This window comes from Megascapheus bottae, chromosome 32, assembly GCF_031878675.1.
Source record: "Megascapheus bottae isolate mThoBot1 chromosome 32, mThoBot2.hap1, whole genome shotgun sequence".
NCBI classification, from domain to species: Eukaryota; Metazoa; Chordata; class Mammalia; order Rodentia; family Geomyidae; genus Megascapheus; species Megascapheus bottae.
In genome coordinates this window covers 7,463,728-7,481,309 of record NC_143540.1, presented here as the reverse complement: position 1 = coordinate 7,481,309, position 17,582 = coordinate 7,463,728, and the positions used below count along the sequence as shown (strand labels likewise).

Below are 17,582 nucleotides of genomic sequence, written 5' to 3'. Positions count from 1 at the left end.
TTCTTTTATTTTACATGGAAAAATTTCCCCATCCTCTTTCTCTAACTTTATCCCCCATTCCCTTTCTGCTTGACCCAGGTTGGGCCAGAGACAGGCATAAGCTTAGGCTCAGCTGTTTGGAGAAACTTCAAGTACTTGTGTCCATAAGTCAACAAATGACCTTGGTCTACAGGACCAGAAGAGGCCAAATCACATCTGAAATCATGATTAAAAATAGGAGCCCAAGGCACTGCTAACCGGAACAGTAAGCTGGTGTGTCAGCTCCTAAAACGAAGCCCAGTGTGGTGCCCAGTACAGCAGGAAGCAGCTTCTGGGCATCACTCTTGTCCTCTTCTGCTGCCTGTCCTTGCTCTCTGGGCTGATTCTGGAAGAAGGGAAACCTCCCCCCCAAAACACCCTTGTCTGGTCAGTTGCGGTTTTTTGTTTTTTTGGGGGTCATTCATGGGGCTTGAACTCAGGGCCCGGGTGCTGTACTTGAGCTCTTCTGCTTGAGTCTAGCACTCTACTGCATTGAGCCAGAGCTCCACTTCCAGTTTCCTAGTGGTTAACTGGAGATGAATCTCACAGCCTTTCCTGCACAGGCTGGCTTTGAACAGTGATGCTCAAATCTTAGCCTCCTGAGTAGCTAGGATGACAGATGTGAGCCACCAGCACCCGGCTTCTTGGTCTAGTAGGTGGCGGCATGAATCTGGTCACTGCTCACTCACTGTTCTCACTGCTACAGAAAGGTATCCAACGTGGCCTGGGTGGGAGAATGCATCGTCTTCATCTTTATTCTCTGCTTACATTTGGCCTTGGGTTTAACTGGCAGTGGGCGTAGTATGGCTGTGTCTGTCTGGAAAAAAAAAATGTCAAGGAAGATGCAGAGTGAGGAGACTAATGTAGGGCAGGAAGAGTTCAGACCTGGGGGTAGGCAGCCCTATTCTACAAAGCAAGACCAAGCTCTGCATACCACAAGTGGTCTAAGGGTACAAATCAGATGTGTATAGGCTTCAATACAGCCCATAACCAGAGAAAAAAGATACAGGTTGTATGAATTTTGTACGGCCTCCAAGTCCATCGAATCCTGTTCGTACCTAGAACAGAAAGAAGAGAAGAGTGGGGTTAGGGGCTGGCTACCTAGCTCTACCTAAGACGTCTGGCAGCTGCCACTGTGGGAAGTCATACTCACCACATCTGTGCTGCGATAGGACTCTGACACAGTCCTCTTGGGCTGTTTGTTACGCAGGACAGCATTCTGGATGAAGCGGGGGAACACACCAGCTAGCTCCTCATCTGGCTCTCCTGCACAGCGCTGGCCACCCAGGGTGAGTTGGGATTCCTGCAAAGTGACCCCGGAGTTAGTCCTGAGGAGCCAGATCGTCATAGAGGAGAGAGGGGAGTGTTGGTAAAACAAGATCAGGATCTCTCATACACCCTCAGAAGGCAAGAAGGATAAGCAGAGCCCCAAGGCAGCTCCGGAGCCCCAGTTCTGAGGCTTTGATACAGGGCCTGCCTTCTCAGAAGTCCAGCTTTTCATGGCTGGCCCTGGAAGAAGGGCTAGTCCTCAAAACATCTTCATCTACTGGTTGGAGGCCCCAGTCTGGCCTCTGTCCACTCACTGCTCACAATGCTACAGGAAGATATGCAGCTTGGCCTGTACTTTTTCAGGGGGCTCTCACCTGCTTGGGTCTTTTGGGTAGCTTCTCGAAGACATCCTTCATGGGAGAGCTATAAGAAGAATAAGATAAGATGTGAAGGCAAGAAGCAGGTAAGTAAAACATGAAGGCCAGGTCCAGCTAATGCCCCTGAAGAGAAGTCTTAATGGTCTGGCTGCTGTCATGGCAGGGGCAGTCTGTGTAGATTGGACTACGATCTGTTCCTTCATTTCAATGTTCCCTAGATCCTTGGGTACCTCACCACATTTCAGGTTCTATAAAGGACAGAGTAAGTCAGCTTCTCAGCCAGATCCTCAGTAAGATAGCCTGCAAAGTACTCTTAGAACACAGGGCCCCTAACAAATCTGTGCAAGGGCATTAAAAAGAACAGAGAATGGGGCCGGGAGTTTGGCCTAGTGGTTAAAGTGCTTGCCTAACATGCATGAAGACCCGGGTTCGATTCCTCGGTACCACATACATAGAAAAAAAGCCGGGAGTGGTGCTGAGGCTCAAGTGGTAGAGCTCTAGCCTTGAGAAAGTCCAAGGACAGTGCTCAGGCCCTGAGCTCAAGCCCAGGACTGGCAAAAAAAAAAAAAAGAACAGAGGATGGCCCTGGGGCCTGGCTTTATACCCCGAGTCCCAGAGCTGTATTGACATCCGAGTCTCTAGCAGTTAGATACCCTTTCTCCTGGAATTTCTTCAGGTGGGTGAGAGGACGGTACTCCTCAAGCTATGAAGCACGACCTGCTAACTCTGGATTCCTCTGCTTTTGTCCCCACGAGACAAGTCTTAGCTACCCCCCACTCTGGGTCCTGGATACTGCCAGGAACTATCACGCACTGGGCCTTCGGGCAGAGCCGCTTGGGGTGGACATCCTGGGAGCTGGAGGGCTGGGTTGGAGGGGTATCCACATCAAAGGTAGCGTTGAGGTCAATATCATCACTGTAGGATGGCCGTCGGAGCTTCAGTTTCTGTATCTGTGGAGCTGGGCTGAACGCAGAGGTAACCTTGTTACTCAGAACCACTGTGGCAGTGAGCAGAATCACAGCCACAGACCATCAAGGATCCCAGAGGCGACTCTGGACTTGGGGTGATTTTTTTTTTTTTTAATTGGTCGTGCACAGGGTTTGAATTCAGTGTCTGGGCACTGTCCCTGAGCTCTTTTGCTCAAGGCTAATGCTCTGCCACATCTGATTCTTGAATTTGGAGATAAGTTTCCCTGGGACTTTTCTGTCCAGGCTGGCTTTGAACCACAATCCTCAGATCTCAGCCTCCCGAGTAGCTAGGATTACAGGCGTGAGCCACAGGTGCCCAGCCTCAGGGTCACTCTTGAATAAGACCTAAAATCTAGGGAATAAACAATTTGGCTTCGTCCTCACAGTATAAAGTATCAGTGAAACCCTGGAAGACCAAAGGAAGTAAGCAACACGCAGACAAAATGCAAATAAACAGGCTACCACCCTTTGACTGTCTGCCCTCGTTACTTAGAATTTAATGAGAAGCAAAGCTCAAAAAGATATAGGATTAGCAAACGAAGTGTCCTTTTAACTTGAAAAACAAGGGAAACCAGAATTATCTTCCCTTTTAAGCCCTAGCATGAAGCACACTTGGAATGGAGTGAGCCTATCTCCATCTAAGAGTTCCAGACCAAATTGTACAACGTAGCATGTAGATGTTGTGCACTGGGATTAACCATTCAATATCCAGCTCATCTATCCTATTGGATGGAATACAAGACTCAAGAGGACAGCAAGGGTGTGGGATGTAGCAGGTAGTAAGGAGTGGTGAAGAAAGTAAGCGAAGTCCCTGGGTATCTAGAGGTGATCTGTGTGCTTTGCTTACCTCACAATAGATGCCAAATACAGAGGACAAGTGTGTGGGTACCCTGAGGCCCACAAAATGGAAGCTAGAAGGAGCACCATCAGGAGACTACAGAGAATAGCAATTGCTGACATCATAGGGAAGGGTTGGTCTACATCCCCTTACCTTGAGACAGACAGACACACAGACACACACAGTAGTTCAAATAAATACTTGGTCACAGACTACAGAGTTTTCTGTTGGGTTTGCAGCCAGGGTCCTCTTGGAAACAGAAACTAGCCCTAGGGACGTTGTTTTTGCTGGTCTGTCTTTGTGGAACCCTCAGGAAGAATGGATGCCTACTCTCGGCAGACACAAATCCCTCCAACTCTTGGCTCCCTCTGCTGGTGGCTTTAAAGCACACATTACTGGGACCAGAAGAGAATTACTTTAGAGTGAAGGGGTTTCAAGTTTGCTTCAGAAATCGGGGCAGACAGAGGCATGTGGCAAGACACTCCAGTATGCCCCAAGACAGGGCTCCTACCCTAGTCTCAAGCCATCCCTGGGGTTCATCTAGTTTTTCTTGGCTTTTTCCTGTCAGAATCCAGATTTGTGTCAAAACTTTCTAGCTTAATCTTGGCTGGTTCCCAGGACAGGTGGTCCACAAACTTCAAATCCTCAACCTTCCAAAGCCAGGAGTGAAGACACTTCTTCGGCAGCTGTTCCAGCTTATAACTCCTGCACCTACCCCAGAGGGTCCACAAACCTCTCTAAAACCAGGCGGTTGACAGTCTCCTTGGCTCCTGGTGGCAGTTTCAAGGTTTCTTGTAACATCGTTAGCTTCTTTTTTAAACTCTTGGGGAAGGAAAGAGAAGAATATGAGAGAAAGGCTGAGAAACCAATTCCAGAGAACAAGAAGCACGTGTGAAGGGCACTGGGAATGAGGTAAGGTCTAGAACCCCAATTTAGACTTTAGAACTCATTTCTAGAGAAGCCCTTCATGTGATGACTACGGACCTCAGAGATAGATGATAAGAGAAGACTCATGGAGCTACCTGCCCTCTGATGAAAAGGCCTAGATTACAGAACAGACAGACTAGAGCCACAGTGTATTCCCTGACCCACCCACCCAACCCAGGAAGGGGCAGGAAGCCCAGAAGTACCACCACTAACTGGAATATAGTTTCCTGGGCAGAAAAATCCCAGGCTTGCTCTTAAAAGCACATAAACTACCCTCCATTCTCCTAGCAGGCCAGGAAAAGTCTTCTCACCACGATTTCCTTGTCAGCATTCTGTAAGTCCTTCTGGGTTGACTTCAGTTCTAACTTTGTCTGATCCAGTTCAGAGTAGACAGTCTGTAACTATAAGAATGTACGAGCAGGGCTGGGGAATGTCAAAGTGGTGGGATGCTTGCTTAACATGTATAAGGTCCTGGTTTTGATCTCCAGTACCACAGACAAACAACACAGATAGAGTAGTAGAAGGACAAGCTAAGTGGTGGCCATGTGTCTCATCCCTACCTGCTTTATTACCTAGGTCAGGGTAGCAGAGAGTCCAGGAAACTAAGTTTTGGGGATAAGCTCAGGTTGGCAAGTTTGGTCCAGGTGGCTCTCTACACACTGTAGATGCAGCATGTCAGAAACAGAAGCAGCTGGCCTAGGAATCAAGGCCTAGGAACTCTCTCTGGGACGGATACAAAAACAGGTTTCTAGAGCTATCACATTTGGAGCCCATGTTCTTCATCCAGCTGAGAGGTGCCCAAGAACCAGGAAGAGCAAAAGAGCATGAGTGTGTGTGTTAGGGAGGGTATCTCCACGGTGTGTGCCACTCTAAGTCGACAAGCCATGTACAGCCAAGACTCAGGTAAGGACCAGTAACCAGTTTCTGCAAACTATTCTCAATCCCCCTGGAGTGGGCAGTTCAATTCAAGTGGTTACCTTGTTTCTGGAGGAGGCCAAGTCCTTCTTCAGCTTGTCAGCCAGCTCCCCTGAGACTTTCCGGACTTCTTTCAGATTCTCATACTCTCTGCAACGTGGCCAGGAAGAAATACACCAGAAGAGGACACCCAATTGGTTAGACTAAACCACAGCCGTCAATCTAACATAGGCCTTTCCCAAACTCCTTTTCCCATTCTCATTCATCCTCTGTTGTCTGAGCCCAACACAGGCCAGGTATCTCTGTGAAGGCTCCTGGCCTCCTGCAAGGAGGCCAGGTGACACTGTTCCCTGTTTGACCTAAAGGCACTGGTGACCTGAAAAGTTCCCGCCTTACTAGGGGATACCCTCCACCTCCTGGTTCCTCTAGAAGTATTTGGATCCTATGTGTGCATTACCCAAGTGGCCTTCTCACAGACTTTACACTCTCTCAGTTAAGAATACAGGCAAAGTTCGTGATCGAAGCCAGGCAGGGTCAATAACAGTATTAATAGGAAACAGACTATAGATACCATGAGGGAACTCACAGCTCGAAGAGCAAATCTACTCCTTAGAAACATTTATAATCCACTCAGTTCTATCAACACCCATATGAAGCAAGTCTTATAACTATCTCCATGCAAGGTAAAGGTCAGAGAAGCCTTGAAACTGTATCCAAATGAGAGGTGGAGTCAGGGTTCAACTTTAGGCAGCATGGCTCTAGACCTTAACTCATCTGCCTTATGAGCATCAGAGGCATGACTGGAGACTTGCAGCCAAATTCCTAGGCTTGTTGATGGGGCCAAAGTATAGGCTTTTTTTTTTTTACTCCTTCTGGTGGGGGTGCTGGGGTTTGAACATAAGGCCTGTGCTTGCTAGGCAGGTCCTCTATTACTTAAGTCACATCTCAGCTGTCAGAGCACATACTTTTTTATTTTTTTTTCCCCTGTAGTCTTAGGGCTTGAACTCAGGGCCTGGGCACTGTTCGTGAGCTACCTTTGCTCAAGGCTAGCACTCTACCACTTGAGGCACAGCACCACTTCTGGCCTTTTCTGTGTATGTGCTACTGAGGAATCAAACCCAGGGCTTCATGCATGCTAGGCAAGTACTCCACCACTAAGCCACACTCCCAGCCAGAGCACATACTTCTTAAGGGACACACAGTACATGGACAGTTGCTCCACCGCTGACTGCCCCACACCCATATGTCGAATCATCTCCTCCACCTCAGGCCTCTGGCTTTGGAGTAGGAGCTCAATCCTGAAAAACATACCCAGCCCACGACATTTGAAATCTGGAGGCTGACAGTTAGTCTGCCTCTCTTTGCTGCTATTGCTATGGCAACAGCCTGGGCTGCTAGGATGCTCAAGCAGGTGGGTGTGCCCAAGGAAAAGGCTCACAGCAGAGCTAAGCAGAACTCCAGGGATGCTGCTGAGGAAAAACAGGTGCTATCAGAGGACCTCAAAGTCAGGAATTTCCTGTAGAACAGTTCCTGGAGGGAAAGGCCTGGTAGGTCAGCTGGCCTCAGGCAACAGGACAATAAAGAATCATCAGGTGACCTAAGGCACACATGGAAAGTAGAGGAGTTCACAGAAGCTAAGAAAGCCTGTGCCCATGTGTGGTTGGCCTGAGGCCCTCTAGGCTCTACGGAGGTTTGAGCCATAAAGACAATCCCCAACACCTTTTGCTATACAGTCCTGAGAACTGTATAAAGGCATTGTAGAGGCACCAGCTTCAAACTCACTGCTCCATGGTCCTCATCTTGTTCTTGAGTCGGCGGGCCTCCTCCCGTGCTTGTTTGGTCTCATCTTGCTGCTGCTCCAAGTATTTCATCTGCTTCTGAGGAACAAACCCATCCATGCATCTGACATGGCGGTTCCCAGAAGCCTGGACAGTTATTAAGAGAACTGCATTCTAGAACTCTCGGTATCTTCTGAAGATACTAGTAATAATATGTCCCTAAATCAAGGTTATCATGCTCCAGGCCTATACTTTGCATTTTGTTGTTGCTTTTTGGCAGTAGATGGGGATCCAACTCAAGGCCCTGCATGTGCTAGGCAAGCACTCTACACCACGCCAGGCTCTAGGGCAGTTGCTGCCTCACTTCCCTGCTGGCCTCCTCCTGAGATATGTCTTACTATAGGTACGGCCCACTGCCAGAACTTACAGGTCCACTATGGACTGTCAAGTTTCTGTGGTCTAGGTTTTATTGTGCACGTTATACTTGTAGCTGATGAAAAAAAGCATTAACCCACACCTCCCTGTCAGACTCATGGAGAGGTGCCAGGACACAAGAGCGAAGCCAGAAGCACACAACTAGGCCTGCCTTCAGCACAAGACCACACCAACTCTAACATAGGAATGCCACTGGCCTCCCCCTCTGCTGCCAGATGCGTGTTTTGCTCCTTCCCACTGGCCAGGCCATGTGATCCTTCCCAGCTTCCCGTGCAGGAACAGAGAGAATATCCTGGGGTCTTGTCTGTTTGTCGGGATGGCTCCCTTTCCCTTTCAAATAGCATCCAGCAAGACTGCTCCTGCCTACAAGGCTGGAATATCAATCGTGGGTTCAGATCAATCGCCTCATGCCCCTTGGAGAGCAAGAGGCTCACGAACCCAGGCTGATACAAAATTCATCTGGGTCTAGGGCTGCTTGCTCTACAGGCTTTGATCTGCCCTGTTGGCTCAGCATAGCTGACTTCAAAGGCCCTTGTTCCTCCCTGGGATGCTGTTTGATCTGGCTCCAGAGAGCAGCCTGGCCAAAGACTAGAGTGCTAATGGAAGGTTCTTCAGATCAGCCTCATCAGTGGAGTAGGAGCCACTTTTGGAAACGTGGCCTCGCCTCACCTGGGCCTTAGTTGAGTAGCCCCTCTGTGAAGAGCTAGAAAAGGCCTCACCTTTGCCCAAACCCATAAGCACAGCCAGGATGGCCCTTTTCTAATGCACTGGATACAGCATGGGAGGGCTTGAAGAAGTGATTTGCTTCTATGTTACTACTTCTAAAGTAAACCATAAGGATGAGTCCAGGACAGGCTTTATCTTCCCACCAATTCTGTGCTCGCAGAACTTACTCTGAGAGTGGAGCACAGCATCTCAGACTTGTCTAAGGCCTTCTGCAGGGATTCTACCGTGGCGTTGCGCTCTTCCAGTGTGTCTCGCAGAGAGTCAATGATAACTTGACTGTCCCGTTTCTCTTTCTCTACAGCAGAGGTGGAGGGTGGAGAAAGGGAGAGACTCATCTACTTATTAGCATGAGAATCTGGATCCTTGGGCTCTAGCCCTTTATCCATGAGCCAGATAAGAAAAATGTGCAGGCCAGAATGTTGGGTGGCCTGCTTCTACAGTAATGAAGCCAAGTCAGAGGCTTCATCCAGGAAACAATCTTTTTCTTTGCTGCCTAAACTACTTGGGAAGATGTCACTATTCCTTTCTCTTGTGTCCAGAACTCAAGCAGTCTAAACTTTGTCCTGGAGACATTCTATACCATCAGATGTTTCCTCCCAGCAAGGCTCCAGAGCAAGAAACTCCAGAGAAAAAGCTCACTTGGTCTTGGTAGACTCTTCAATCACCTCCCTACTCTCTCTCTTTCTCTCTCAGTCATAAGAGCTGGCAAAACCCTTGGACATATAAAGCAGAAAGAGGCCTTGGCTCTGCCATAAGGTTGAAGGCCTTCTTCTAGAGCCCTTCCCTCCAGAATCTAAGTCAGGGATGTCCCAGGACTCCTTGTCTTTTGCTAACTCACCTTTCTGAGAAAGCTGGGCTCTGACATTGTCCAGTTCATTCTGCAAGGCAATTCCCACAATGAGCAATAGGAACACATCACAAGTGGCCACCCCATGGCCTCCCATAAGTCCCAGGATAAGACAATAAGAACTGCAGGTTCAGGGCAGGAAGCATGGGCCTGGGTACCTCCAGGCCAAAAAAGGAAAAACTAACCCAACAATGGAGAAATACACATTGCTTTATCTTTATGAACATTTATTTTACTAACTTATGTGGATCAGACCCATCTCAAATTCATGATCCTCCTGTCTCAGCCTCTGAAGTGCCGGGATTATAGGCATGCACCACTATGCCCAACTTTCTTGGGCTTAAAAAAAAAACCCATAAATAATGTGTAGGGGACTAGTCCTAGAAGTGAAGTTCCAGGACAGGAAAAGAGAAAATGGTTAAAGATAAGGTTGGGTCCAAGTAACAATCTCAGTAGCCAAGGATGCCATTACTTCTCTGACTCTATACTGGCCTCAACTTGTATAAGTTCTAGCTGTGGCTCACCAGTGTCCAGAACAGGGATGGTCAAGGTCTCTAGGTCACCACCAGTTCTCTCCATACTAGGTCCTGCCTGTTCTATCATCTACCTCCCTCTAAGTTATAAGCTGGCTCTATATAAAACTTTCCAAGTCTAGGGCCGGGAGTTTGGCCTAGTGGTAGAGTGCTTACCTAGCATGCACAAAGACCCGCGTTCGATTCCTCGGTACCACATACATAGAAAAAAGCCAGAAGTGGTGCTGAGGCTCAAGTGGTAGAGCTCTAACCTTGAGAAAGTCCAAGGACAGTGCTCAAGCCCTCAGCTCAAGCCCACAACTGGCGAAAAAAAAAAACACAAAAAAAACACAAAAAAAACTTTCCAAGTCTAGACTTCAGTAAGGATTGATAAGCCAGGGGAGCTTTGTACTCCTGGATGAAACTGGGCTCCAATTAGACTTTTGTGAGGGTCCACTGAGTCCCTCAAAGCCTTTACATAAGTTATGGAGCCACTGCTGCAGTATTGGGCTGGGGTAGAAATGAATCATTTGGGAGTCGAGAGAACACAACATTTCTGTTCGCAAGAGAGGTGCCTACCCCATAATGAAGAAAAATTGTTTTTCTTTTCTTTTTTTGGCCAGTACTGGGACTTGAACTCAAGGCCTTGGCACTGTCCCTAAGCCTTTATCACTTGAGCCACAGCGCCACTTCTGGCTTTTTCTGTGTATGTGGTACCAAGGAATCAAACCCATAGCTTCATACATGCTAGGCAAGCACTCTACCACTAAGCCACACTCCCAGCCCTCTGAGTGGTTTTTATTGAAGGTAAAGAGTCTCATAGATTTTCCTGCCTGGGCTAGTTTTGAACTGTGACCCTAAGATCTCAGCCTCCTGAGTAACTGGGATTACAGGTATGAGCCACTGGTGCCCAGCTAGGAAAAACAGCCCTTTTTTTTCCTTTTCTTTTCTTTTCTTTTTTTTCTGGCCAGTCCTAGGGCTTGAACTCAGGGCCTGGGCACTGTCCCTGAGCTTCTTTTGCTCAAGGTTTGTACTCAACCACTTGAGCCACTGTGCCATCTTTGGATTTTTCTGTGTATGTGGTATTGAAGAATTGAACCCGGGGCTTCATGCATGACTAGGCAAGCACTCTATCCCTAAGCCACATTCCCAGGCCTTATTTTGTAATTGTAAAACCAAGTTTTTGTAGAATTTCAAGACTTGGTTATGGTTCCATTGTAGTAGGAGCTGGATGGCATCCTAGAAACTTTCCTCCAGATTATCCTTCTAAGGTCCACACAATTTTAATTAAGAATTTTAATCAAGGCCCATGACCCATGCATAGCTCAGTGCCCTGCTATCACACTCCCCATCCAGGACGCTAAGGGCAGGATCTCTTGGTGGCGAGGCTGAATAGCTGGTTGTGGGAATGGTGAGTAGTGAAGGGCACACAGGGTCTGTTTGAAAATCAACACCTGCCCAAGGCTGCTGCACCACTACCCACAATCCCCTTGGTTCTTCCATATTCCTGCAGGGGGCTTTCCAAACCCTCCCTCCAAACAATTCAAGATGTTGCTTCTCTGTCTCACAGATCTGGCTTTGAAGCTAAAAAGAAATGAAGCTGCTTTTGTAGCCTTCATCACAGGGAGGATACCTCTTAAAAATGAGAACAGTTACCATGACGATAAACATGCTGGCTCAAAGCACAAAAGCTTCTACTCCTGAAGCCTTGAGGTTCCAAGGACACCCTAGGGCTAGGGCCAAATAAATGCTCATCTCATAGATGCCTAGGAAATTTAACCATCAGAGTTCAGGAATCATTTGTAAATTTCAATCCAGTGTCCAGAGCTTTCCCGCAATCTAGTCCATTCATTCACAAAGAAAGCTGAAGAAATAGAAGAGCTTTCTAATCTAATACTTACTGTCCATCAGGAAAATGGGATGGGAAGGAAGGCTGTAGGCCCTTAATAAAGGTGAGGGGGCTTTGAGAGAGGCACTCTTTCCTTTAGTGACTCTACTAGGAGAGTTCTCACAATTAGTTGCTTTCCCCATTACAGTGTACTTATCTGATAACTGTGTTTCATCATTATCTGTCCTTCACTTTCTTGTCATCGCCTTGAAATTTCTACAGTCTTCCATCTGTAATAATCTCACCTCCACACTTTAGGTACCTTCTCTATGTGCGGGTGAGAAAGGAGGCTTGGCAATCAGTTCACTGAGATAAATTCGGCATACCTTTAAGAATTCTGCATCCAAAGCATTCTCTTCCTCCTGAGCCAAGTCAAAGAAGAGCTTGTTGATAATAGTTCTTTTGCCAACCTGGATGGGAGAACAAGATAAAGAATTAATCTAGCTGGAGTTGGTGGCTCACACCTGTAATCCTAGGTACTCAAGGAGGTGAGAGCTGAGGACTGCAGTTTGAAGCCAGCCTAGGCAGGAAAGTCCCTTGAGACCCTTATCTCCAATGAACCACCAGAAAACCAAAGTGGTAGAATGATAGCGTTGAGCAAAAAAGCTCAGGGACAGTGCCCAGGCCCTAAGTAGAAGCCCCATGACTGACCAAAGATATATATAAAAAAAGGAAGAAATCCGTAGCTCAGTCATGGGCAAAGAGGAAGGGCTGTATATGGATCTGTTTGCTGGCCTACCATGCATGCTACGTCTGTTCTCAGGCCTGAACTTTTTCAGGCAAAAACAGTTCAACTCAAGGTTCTAGGGCATTTTCTAGACAGGAAGGGAGAAGTAGAGCCAATATACCTAACTGAAGACTGGTCCATCTTCCAAATACTTAGCAGACCTCTGGGCAACTCAGCCCATGAGAGGATCAACTGGCCTCTAATCAGGTGAATCAAAGAAGATCAGAGATACTGCTCAGTTTCGGAGGAGAAGAGGTCTTTAGCTGAGGTAGGCCCATCCCAACATCCTCACCTGGATTCGACATTGTGGGCAGGTTCGACTTGGTGCTGTCTCGAACCACTGTATGAGGCTGAAATGAAAAGCAAAACAGAATGGTGAGCCCTGGTATGGCTTGGAGACCCACGTTGAGAAGCCATCCCGACCGTGCTGTTCCTAACCCACTGCCTGTATGCATGCACCACAGGAAGTTACAGTACAGCCCATGAGGCCAGCACTCAGAACGACTGACCATTTTTCTGTCCCTGTAGGCTTGGCCAGAAGTTGTTTGGGCATCCTGAGTTATAGGCATGAGCCATTAATCGGCATGAGGGTATATAATTCTTTACTATCTTTGCAACTTGTCTACAAATGAATTATTCCAAATGAAGAGTTTATTTAAAAATACAGCTGAGGGCTGGGAGTTTGGTCTAGTGGTAGAGTGCTTGCCTAGCATGCATGAAGACCCAGGTTCGATTCCTCGGTACCACATACATAGAAAAAAGCCGGAAGTGGTGCTGAGGCCCAAGTGGTAGAGTGCTAGCCTTGAGAAAGTCCAAGGACAGTGCTCAGGCCCTGAGCCCAAGACCAGGACTGGCAAAAAAATAAATAAATAAATAAATAAATAAATAAATAAAAATACAGCTGACTTGCTGGTGCAGTGGCTCACGCCTGTAATTCTAGCTACTCAGGAGGCTGAGATGTGAGGATCAAGGTTCAAAGACAGCTCAGGCATAAAAGGACCTGAGACTCTTATCTCCAAGTAACCTTTATTTATGTTATTTTATTTTTATTTTTTTTGTGGGTCATGGGTCTTGAACTCGGGCCTGGGCATTGTCCCTGAGCTCTTCAGCTTAGGGCTACCACCCTACCCTCGAGCCAAGCCCCACTTCCATTTTATAGAGGTTAACTGGAGATAAGAGCCTCAGGTCCTTTTGCGCCTAGGCTGGCTTTGAACCTTGATCCTTAGATCTCAGCCTCCTGAGTAGGTAGGATTACAGACGTGAGCCACCACCCTTGGCTTACCAATTAACCTCTAGAAAACTCCTCTAGAAAATGGAATGGGGTTGTGACTCAAGGGTAGAGTGGTAGCCTTGAGCTGAAGAACTCAGGGACACCACCCAGGCCGAGTTCTAGCCCCATGAACCCACAAAAAAAAAAAAAAAATACAGCTGACCTAGCTAGCTATTCAGGAAGCTGAGATCTAAGGATAACTTGAAGCCAGCCCATGATAGAAAGTCCAAGAGACTCAGTGTCAATTAACAACCAAGAAGCCACTGCCACCAGTGGAGCTATGGCTCAAGTAGTAGAATATGGAAAAGCTAAGGGACAGCATCAAGTACTGAACTCAAGCCCCAGTACCAGCACACACATACACACAAAATTAATTTACTTAAATATTTAAAAAAATACAGCTGGGGGCCAGGAGTTTGGCCTAGTGGTAGAGTGCTTGTGTAGCATGCACGAAGACCCAGGTTCGATTCCTCAGTACCACATACATAGAAAAAAGCTGGAAGTAGTGCTGAGGCTCATGTGGTAGAGCTCTAGCCTTGAGAAAGTCCAAGGACAGGACTCAGTCCCTGAGCTCAAGCCCAGGACTGGCAAAAAAAAATACAGCTGAAGGCCAGATGTAAATAGCTCATATTCATAATCTTACTACTTGGGAGGTAGAGACCAGGAAGATCAAGGTTCAATGCCAGCCCAGGGCCCTCTCCTGGAAAAAAAAAAAAAATTGGTTGTGGTGAACGGCGCCTCTCATCATAGCTACTAAGAAAGTGTAAATTAGGAGGATTATAGTCCAGGCTGACCCAAGCAAAAAGTGAAATCCCATCTCAAAAAAAAAAAAAGCAATGATTAAAGGAGTGACATTGATCAAAATGAACTATACAGTCACCAATAGCTTTGTTGAATGGCAACTCCATTGTACAACTACTTACAGATAATGTATATATACATATATATGCATATATATGTGTGGTGTGTGTGTGTGTGTGTGTGTGTGTGTGTGTGTGTGTGTATAAAGTCAGAGGGCTGAGAATGTGGCTCAGTGGTAAAGCGCGCGCCTTGCATGAATGAAATCCTGGGTTCGATTCCTCAGCACCACATATAAAGGAAAAGCCAGAAATGGTGCTGTGGTGCAAGTGGTGGAGTGCTAGCCTTGAGCGAAATAAGCTCAGGGACAGTGTCCAGGCCCCAGGACTGGAAAAAAAAAAAAAAAGTCAGCCAGCTACCATTCTATCACATCTCAATTGGTAGAATGCCTGCCTACCAATATAAAGCCCTGAGTTCAAATCTTAGCACTGCCAATAGAGCCTGGTACACTGACAGAGCACACACTATAATCCCAACTACTTAGGAGGTAGAGGCAGGAGCAAAGCTAGTAAGACCCATTCCCCAAAACAAAACAAAACAGGCTGGGCATGTGGCTCAAGTGATGGAGTGCTTGCTAAGCTAGAGAGAGAGGCTGGATTCAATCTCCAAAGAAGAAAGGGAGGAAGGTAAGGGAAGGAGAGGGAGGGGAAGGGGAATAAAGAAGGAAGCAAGGAAAGCTAGTAAGAAGAGGGAGGAAAAGAGAAAGAGAAAGAGAAAGAGGGAAGAGGAAAGAGGAAAGAGGAAGAAGAAGAAGAAGAAGAAGAAGAAGAAGAAGAAGAAGAAGAAGAAGAAGAAGAAGAAGAAGAAAGAGAAAGAGGAGGAGAAGGAGAAGGAGAAGAAGGAGGAGAAGGAGGAGAAGGAGGAGAAGGAGAAGGAGGAGAAGGAGAAGAAGAGGGGACCAGGGATGGTGATTTACACCTATAATCCTGGCACTTGGGAAGTTGAGGCAAGAGAATACAGTTCAAGGCTAACTTGGCCTTTAGTGAGATCCAGCCTCAAAATAACCAAATAACCTGGGCCAGGAGTGTGGCCTATCAGGAGATTACTTGCCTAGCATGCATGAAGCCCTGGATTCAATTCCTTGGTTACCACATACACAAAAAAAGTTGGAGTGGTGCTGTGGCTCAAGTGGTAGAGTGCTAGCCCTGAGGAAGCTTAATGACAGCACCCAGGCTCTGAGTTCAAGCCACAAGACAGGCAATAAATAAATAAATAACCAAATACCCAAGAAATACCACAGTTTTAATCTTCATGTAACCAATAATTATAGCATTTTAAATAGATTAAAGAGCATCACACTAGGTTAAAATAAAGCAGGTGGAGTGGCTCAAGTGATAGAGCTTAGCAAGCTCAAGGATGAGTTAAATGGGTACCATTAAAAAAAAAAAAAGCCCATTGGGGTGTTGGTGACTTCATGCCTGTAATCTTAGCTACTCATGAAGCTTAGATCTGAGGATTACAGTTCAAAGCTAACCCACGAGGAAGAGACTCCTACCTCCAGATATGGTAGAGTGCTAGCCTTGAACAAAAAAGTTCAGGGACAGCACCCAGGCCTTGAGTTCAAACCCCAGGATCAGAAAAAAACAAAAATACCACGACAAAACAAACAAGACATACATAAAACATAAATACACTGGAAAGTTTAAGGAGTTTGAAGAAAACAGAAGAGGTAATCAGTAGACTTTTTTTTTTCTTTTTTGCCAGTCCTAGTGCTTGAACTCAGGACCTGAGCTGTCCTTGGGCTTTCTCAAGACTGGAGCTCTACCACTTGAGCCAGAGCACCTTTTCCACCTTTTTTTCTACATACGTGGTATTGAGGAAAGAACCTAGGCAAGCACTCTACCACTAGGCCAAACTCCCAGCCCCAAAACGAAACCTTTTGCAAGGGGGGGGGGGGCACTCAGCAACTATGAGGGTGGTACCAGCCTCCCTGCTTTCTGAAGCCTTTGGTACCACTAGCCCCACTTTGACAATTACTACACACCATGGAGAGTGTGTTATTTTGCTTTTATCTCTTTTGCTGGACGATCCAAACCTGTCCACAACTGCTAGAGCAATCTTTCCCCACTACAACTCTACACAAAATGATTCTACACAATTAGCAGGACCCTTTGATAAAGCATCTCTCTGCCTTCTATGTTGAGCCACGTTTGCTGGCATGGTATCTAGCCAAGGAAATGATTTGAGGGTACAGTCAATTCAAATTACCAAGCAAAACACAACACACTCTTAAGAGCTACCAGAAGCCAAGCCAGATGTTGGTGGTTCATGCTTATCATTTTAGCTACACAGGAAGCTGAGATCTGAGAATTCTGGTCTGCAAGGAAGTCGGTAAGACTTCTACTTCCAATGAACCTCCTAAAAGCTGGAGGTGGAGCTGTGGCTAAACGAGAGAGCCCTATCCTTGAGCAAAAAACACAGCTCAGGGGCAGTGCCCAGGCCCTGAGTTCAAGCTCTGGGACTGGCACAGGCACACACACAATTACCAGGAGACGGATAGGTTTCTTTATAAAAGAGAGAAATAAAAGGGCTCCTGAATGTGGTGACAGACCTACGAGTGTTGAGGTCCCCTTTCTTTGCACAGGTTCCTAAAGGAGCTCCTCATACTCCTGGCTCCGCTAGCCACCCGCCCCGGGCTCGCCTTAGCCTCGGCTGGGAACGCTCGCCTAATGAGGTCCTCCTCATCTACCGGGGCCCCGAGCCCGACGGCCGGGAGCCCCGACGCCTCACGATTCCAGCGCTGTCACTCACCACTGCAGGTGAAAAGTGTGGCCGCAGTGGATGGCGGCCACATCGCGGGAATGGTCGAAGAAGTCGGAGCAAATCGTGCACAGGGCACGGATAGGCATGGTGGCAAGACTCGAGCGGACCGGCGAAGCGAAGGCAACCACGACTCCTAACAGCTTCTGAACGGCGCCTCCGACTGCCTTCGAATTTGGCTCCACTGAGCGACTTCCGGGAGAGACCGGAAGAGGCGGCCGCGAACCGAAAAGAGGAATCCGAATCCTTTCCTCTGATTGGATTACCTTTCCGGAAAGGGCGTGAGCCAGGGGCGGGACTTAGCGGGCCAGAGGCCGAGGAGGATTGTGGGATGCAGCGCCGTGAGGAGCTCCCCGGGAAGCCGGTGGCGGTTCGGGGCGCCACGACGGCTTTGACGCTGCGAGCGAGGCTCTCCGCCCGCCCCCCCCCCCCAGCCAAACTCAGCGCCGGATCAGGCCTGGACCCCTGA

The 17,582-nt window shown here is 47.5% G+C and overlaps 1 protein-coding gene across 1 annotated transcript; it reads right to left on the bottom strand.

The window, feature by feature from the left end:
• On the bottom strand, positions 1–17,279 carry Traip (TRAF interacting protein). The gene is made up of 15 exons (XM_090323711.1): positions 17,105–17,279; positions 12,518–12,575; positions 11,825–11,908; positions 9,090–9,129; positions 8,419–8,546; positions 7,095–7,189; positions 6,497–6,610; positions 5,375–5,462; positions 4,709–4,798; positions 4,204–4,292; positions 2,478–2,627; positions 1,662–1,710; positions 1,172–1,321; positions 1,026–1,076; positions 1–835 (listed from the first exon to the last, which is right to left on the bottom strand). Exons 1-15 carry the CDS (start codon positions 17,200–17,202, stop codon positions 719–721), a joined length of 1,401 nt encoding a protein of 466 aa, XP_090179837.1. The 5' UTR covers positions 17,203–17,279; the 3' UTR covers positions 1–718.
• Positions 17,280–17,582: the final 303 nt, after the last annotated feature.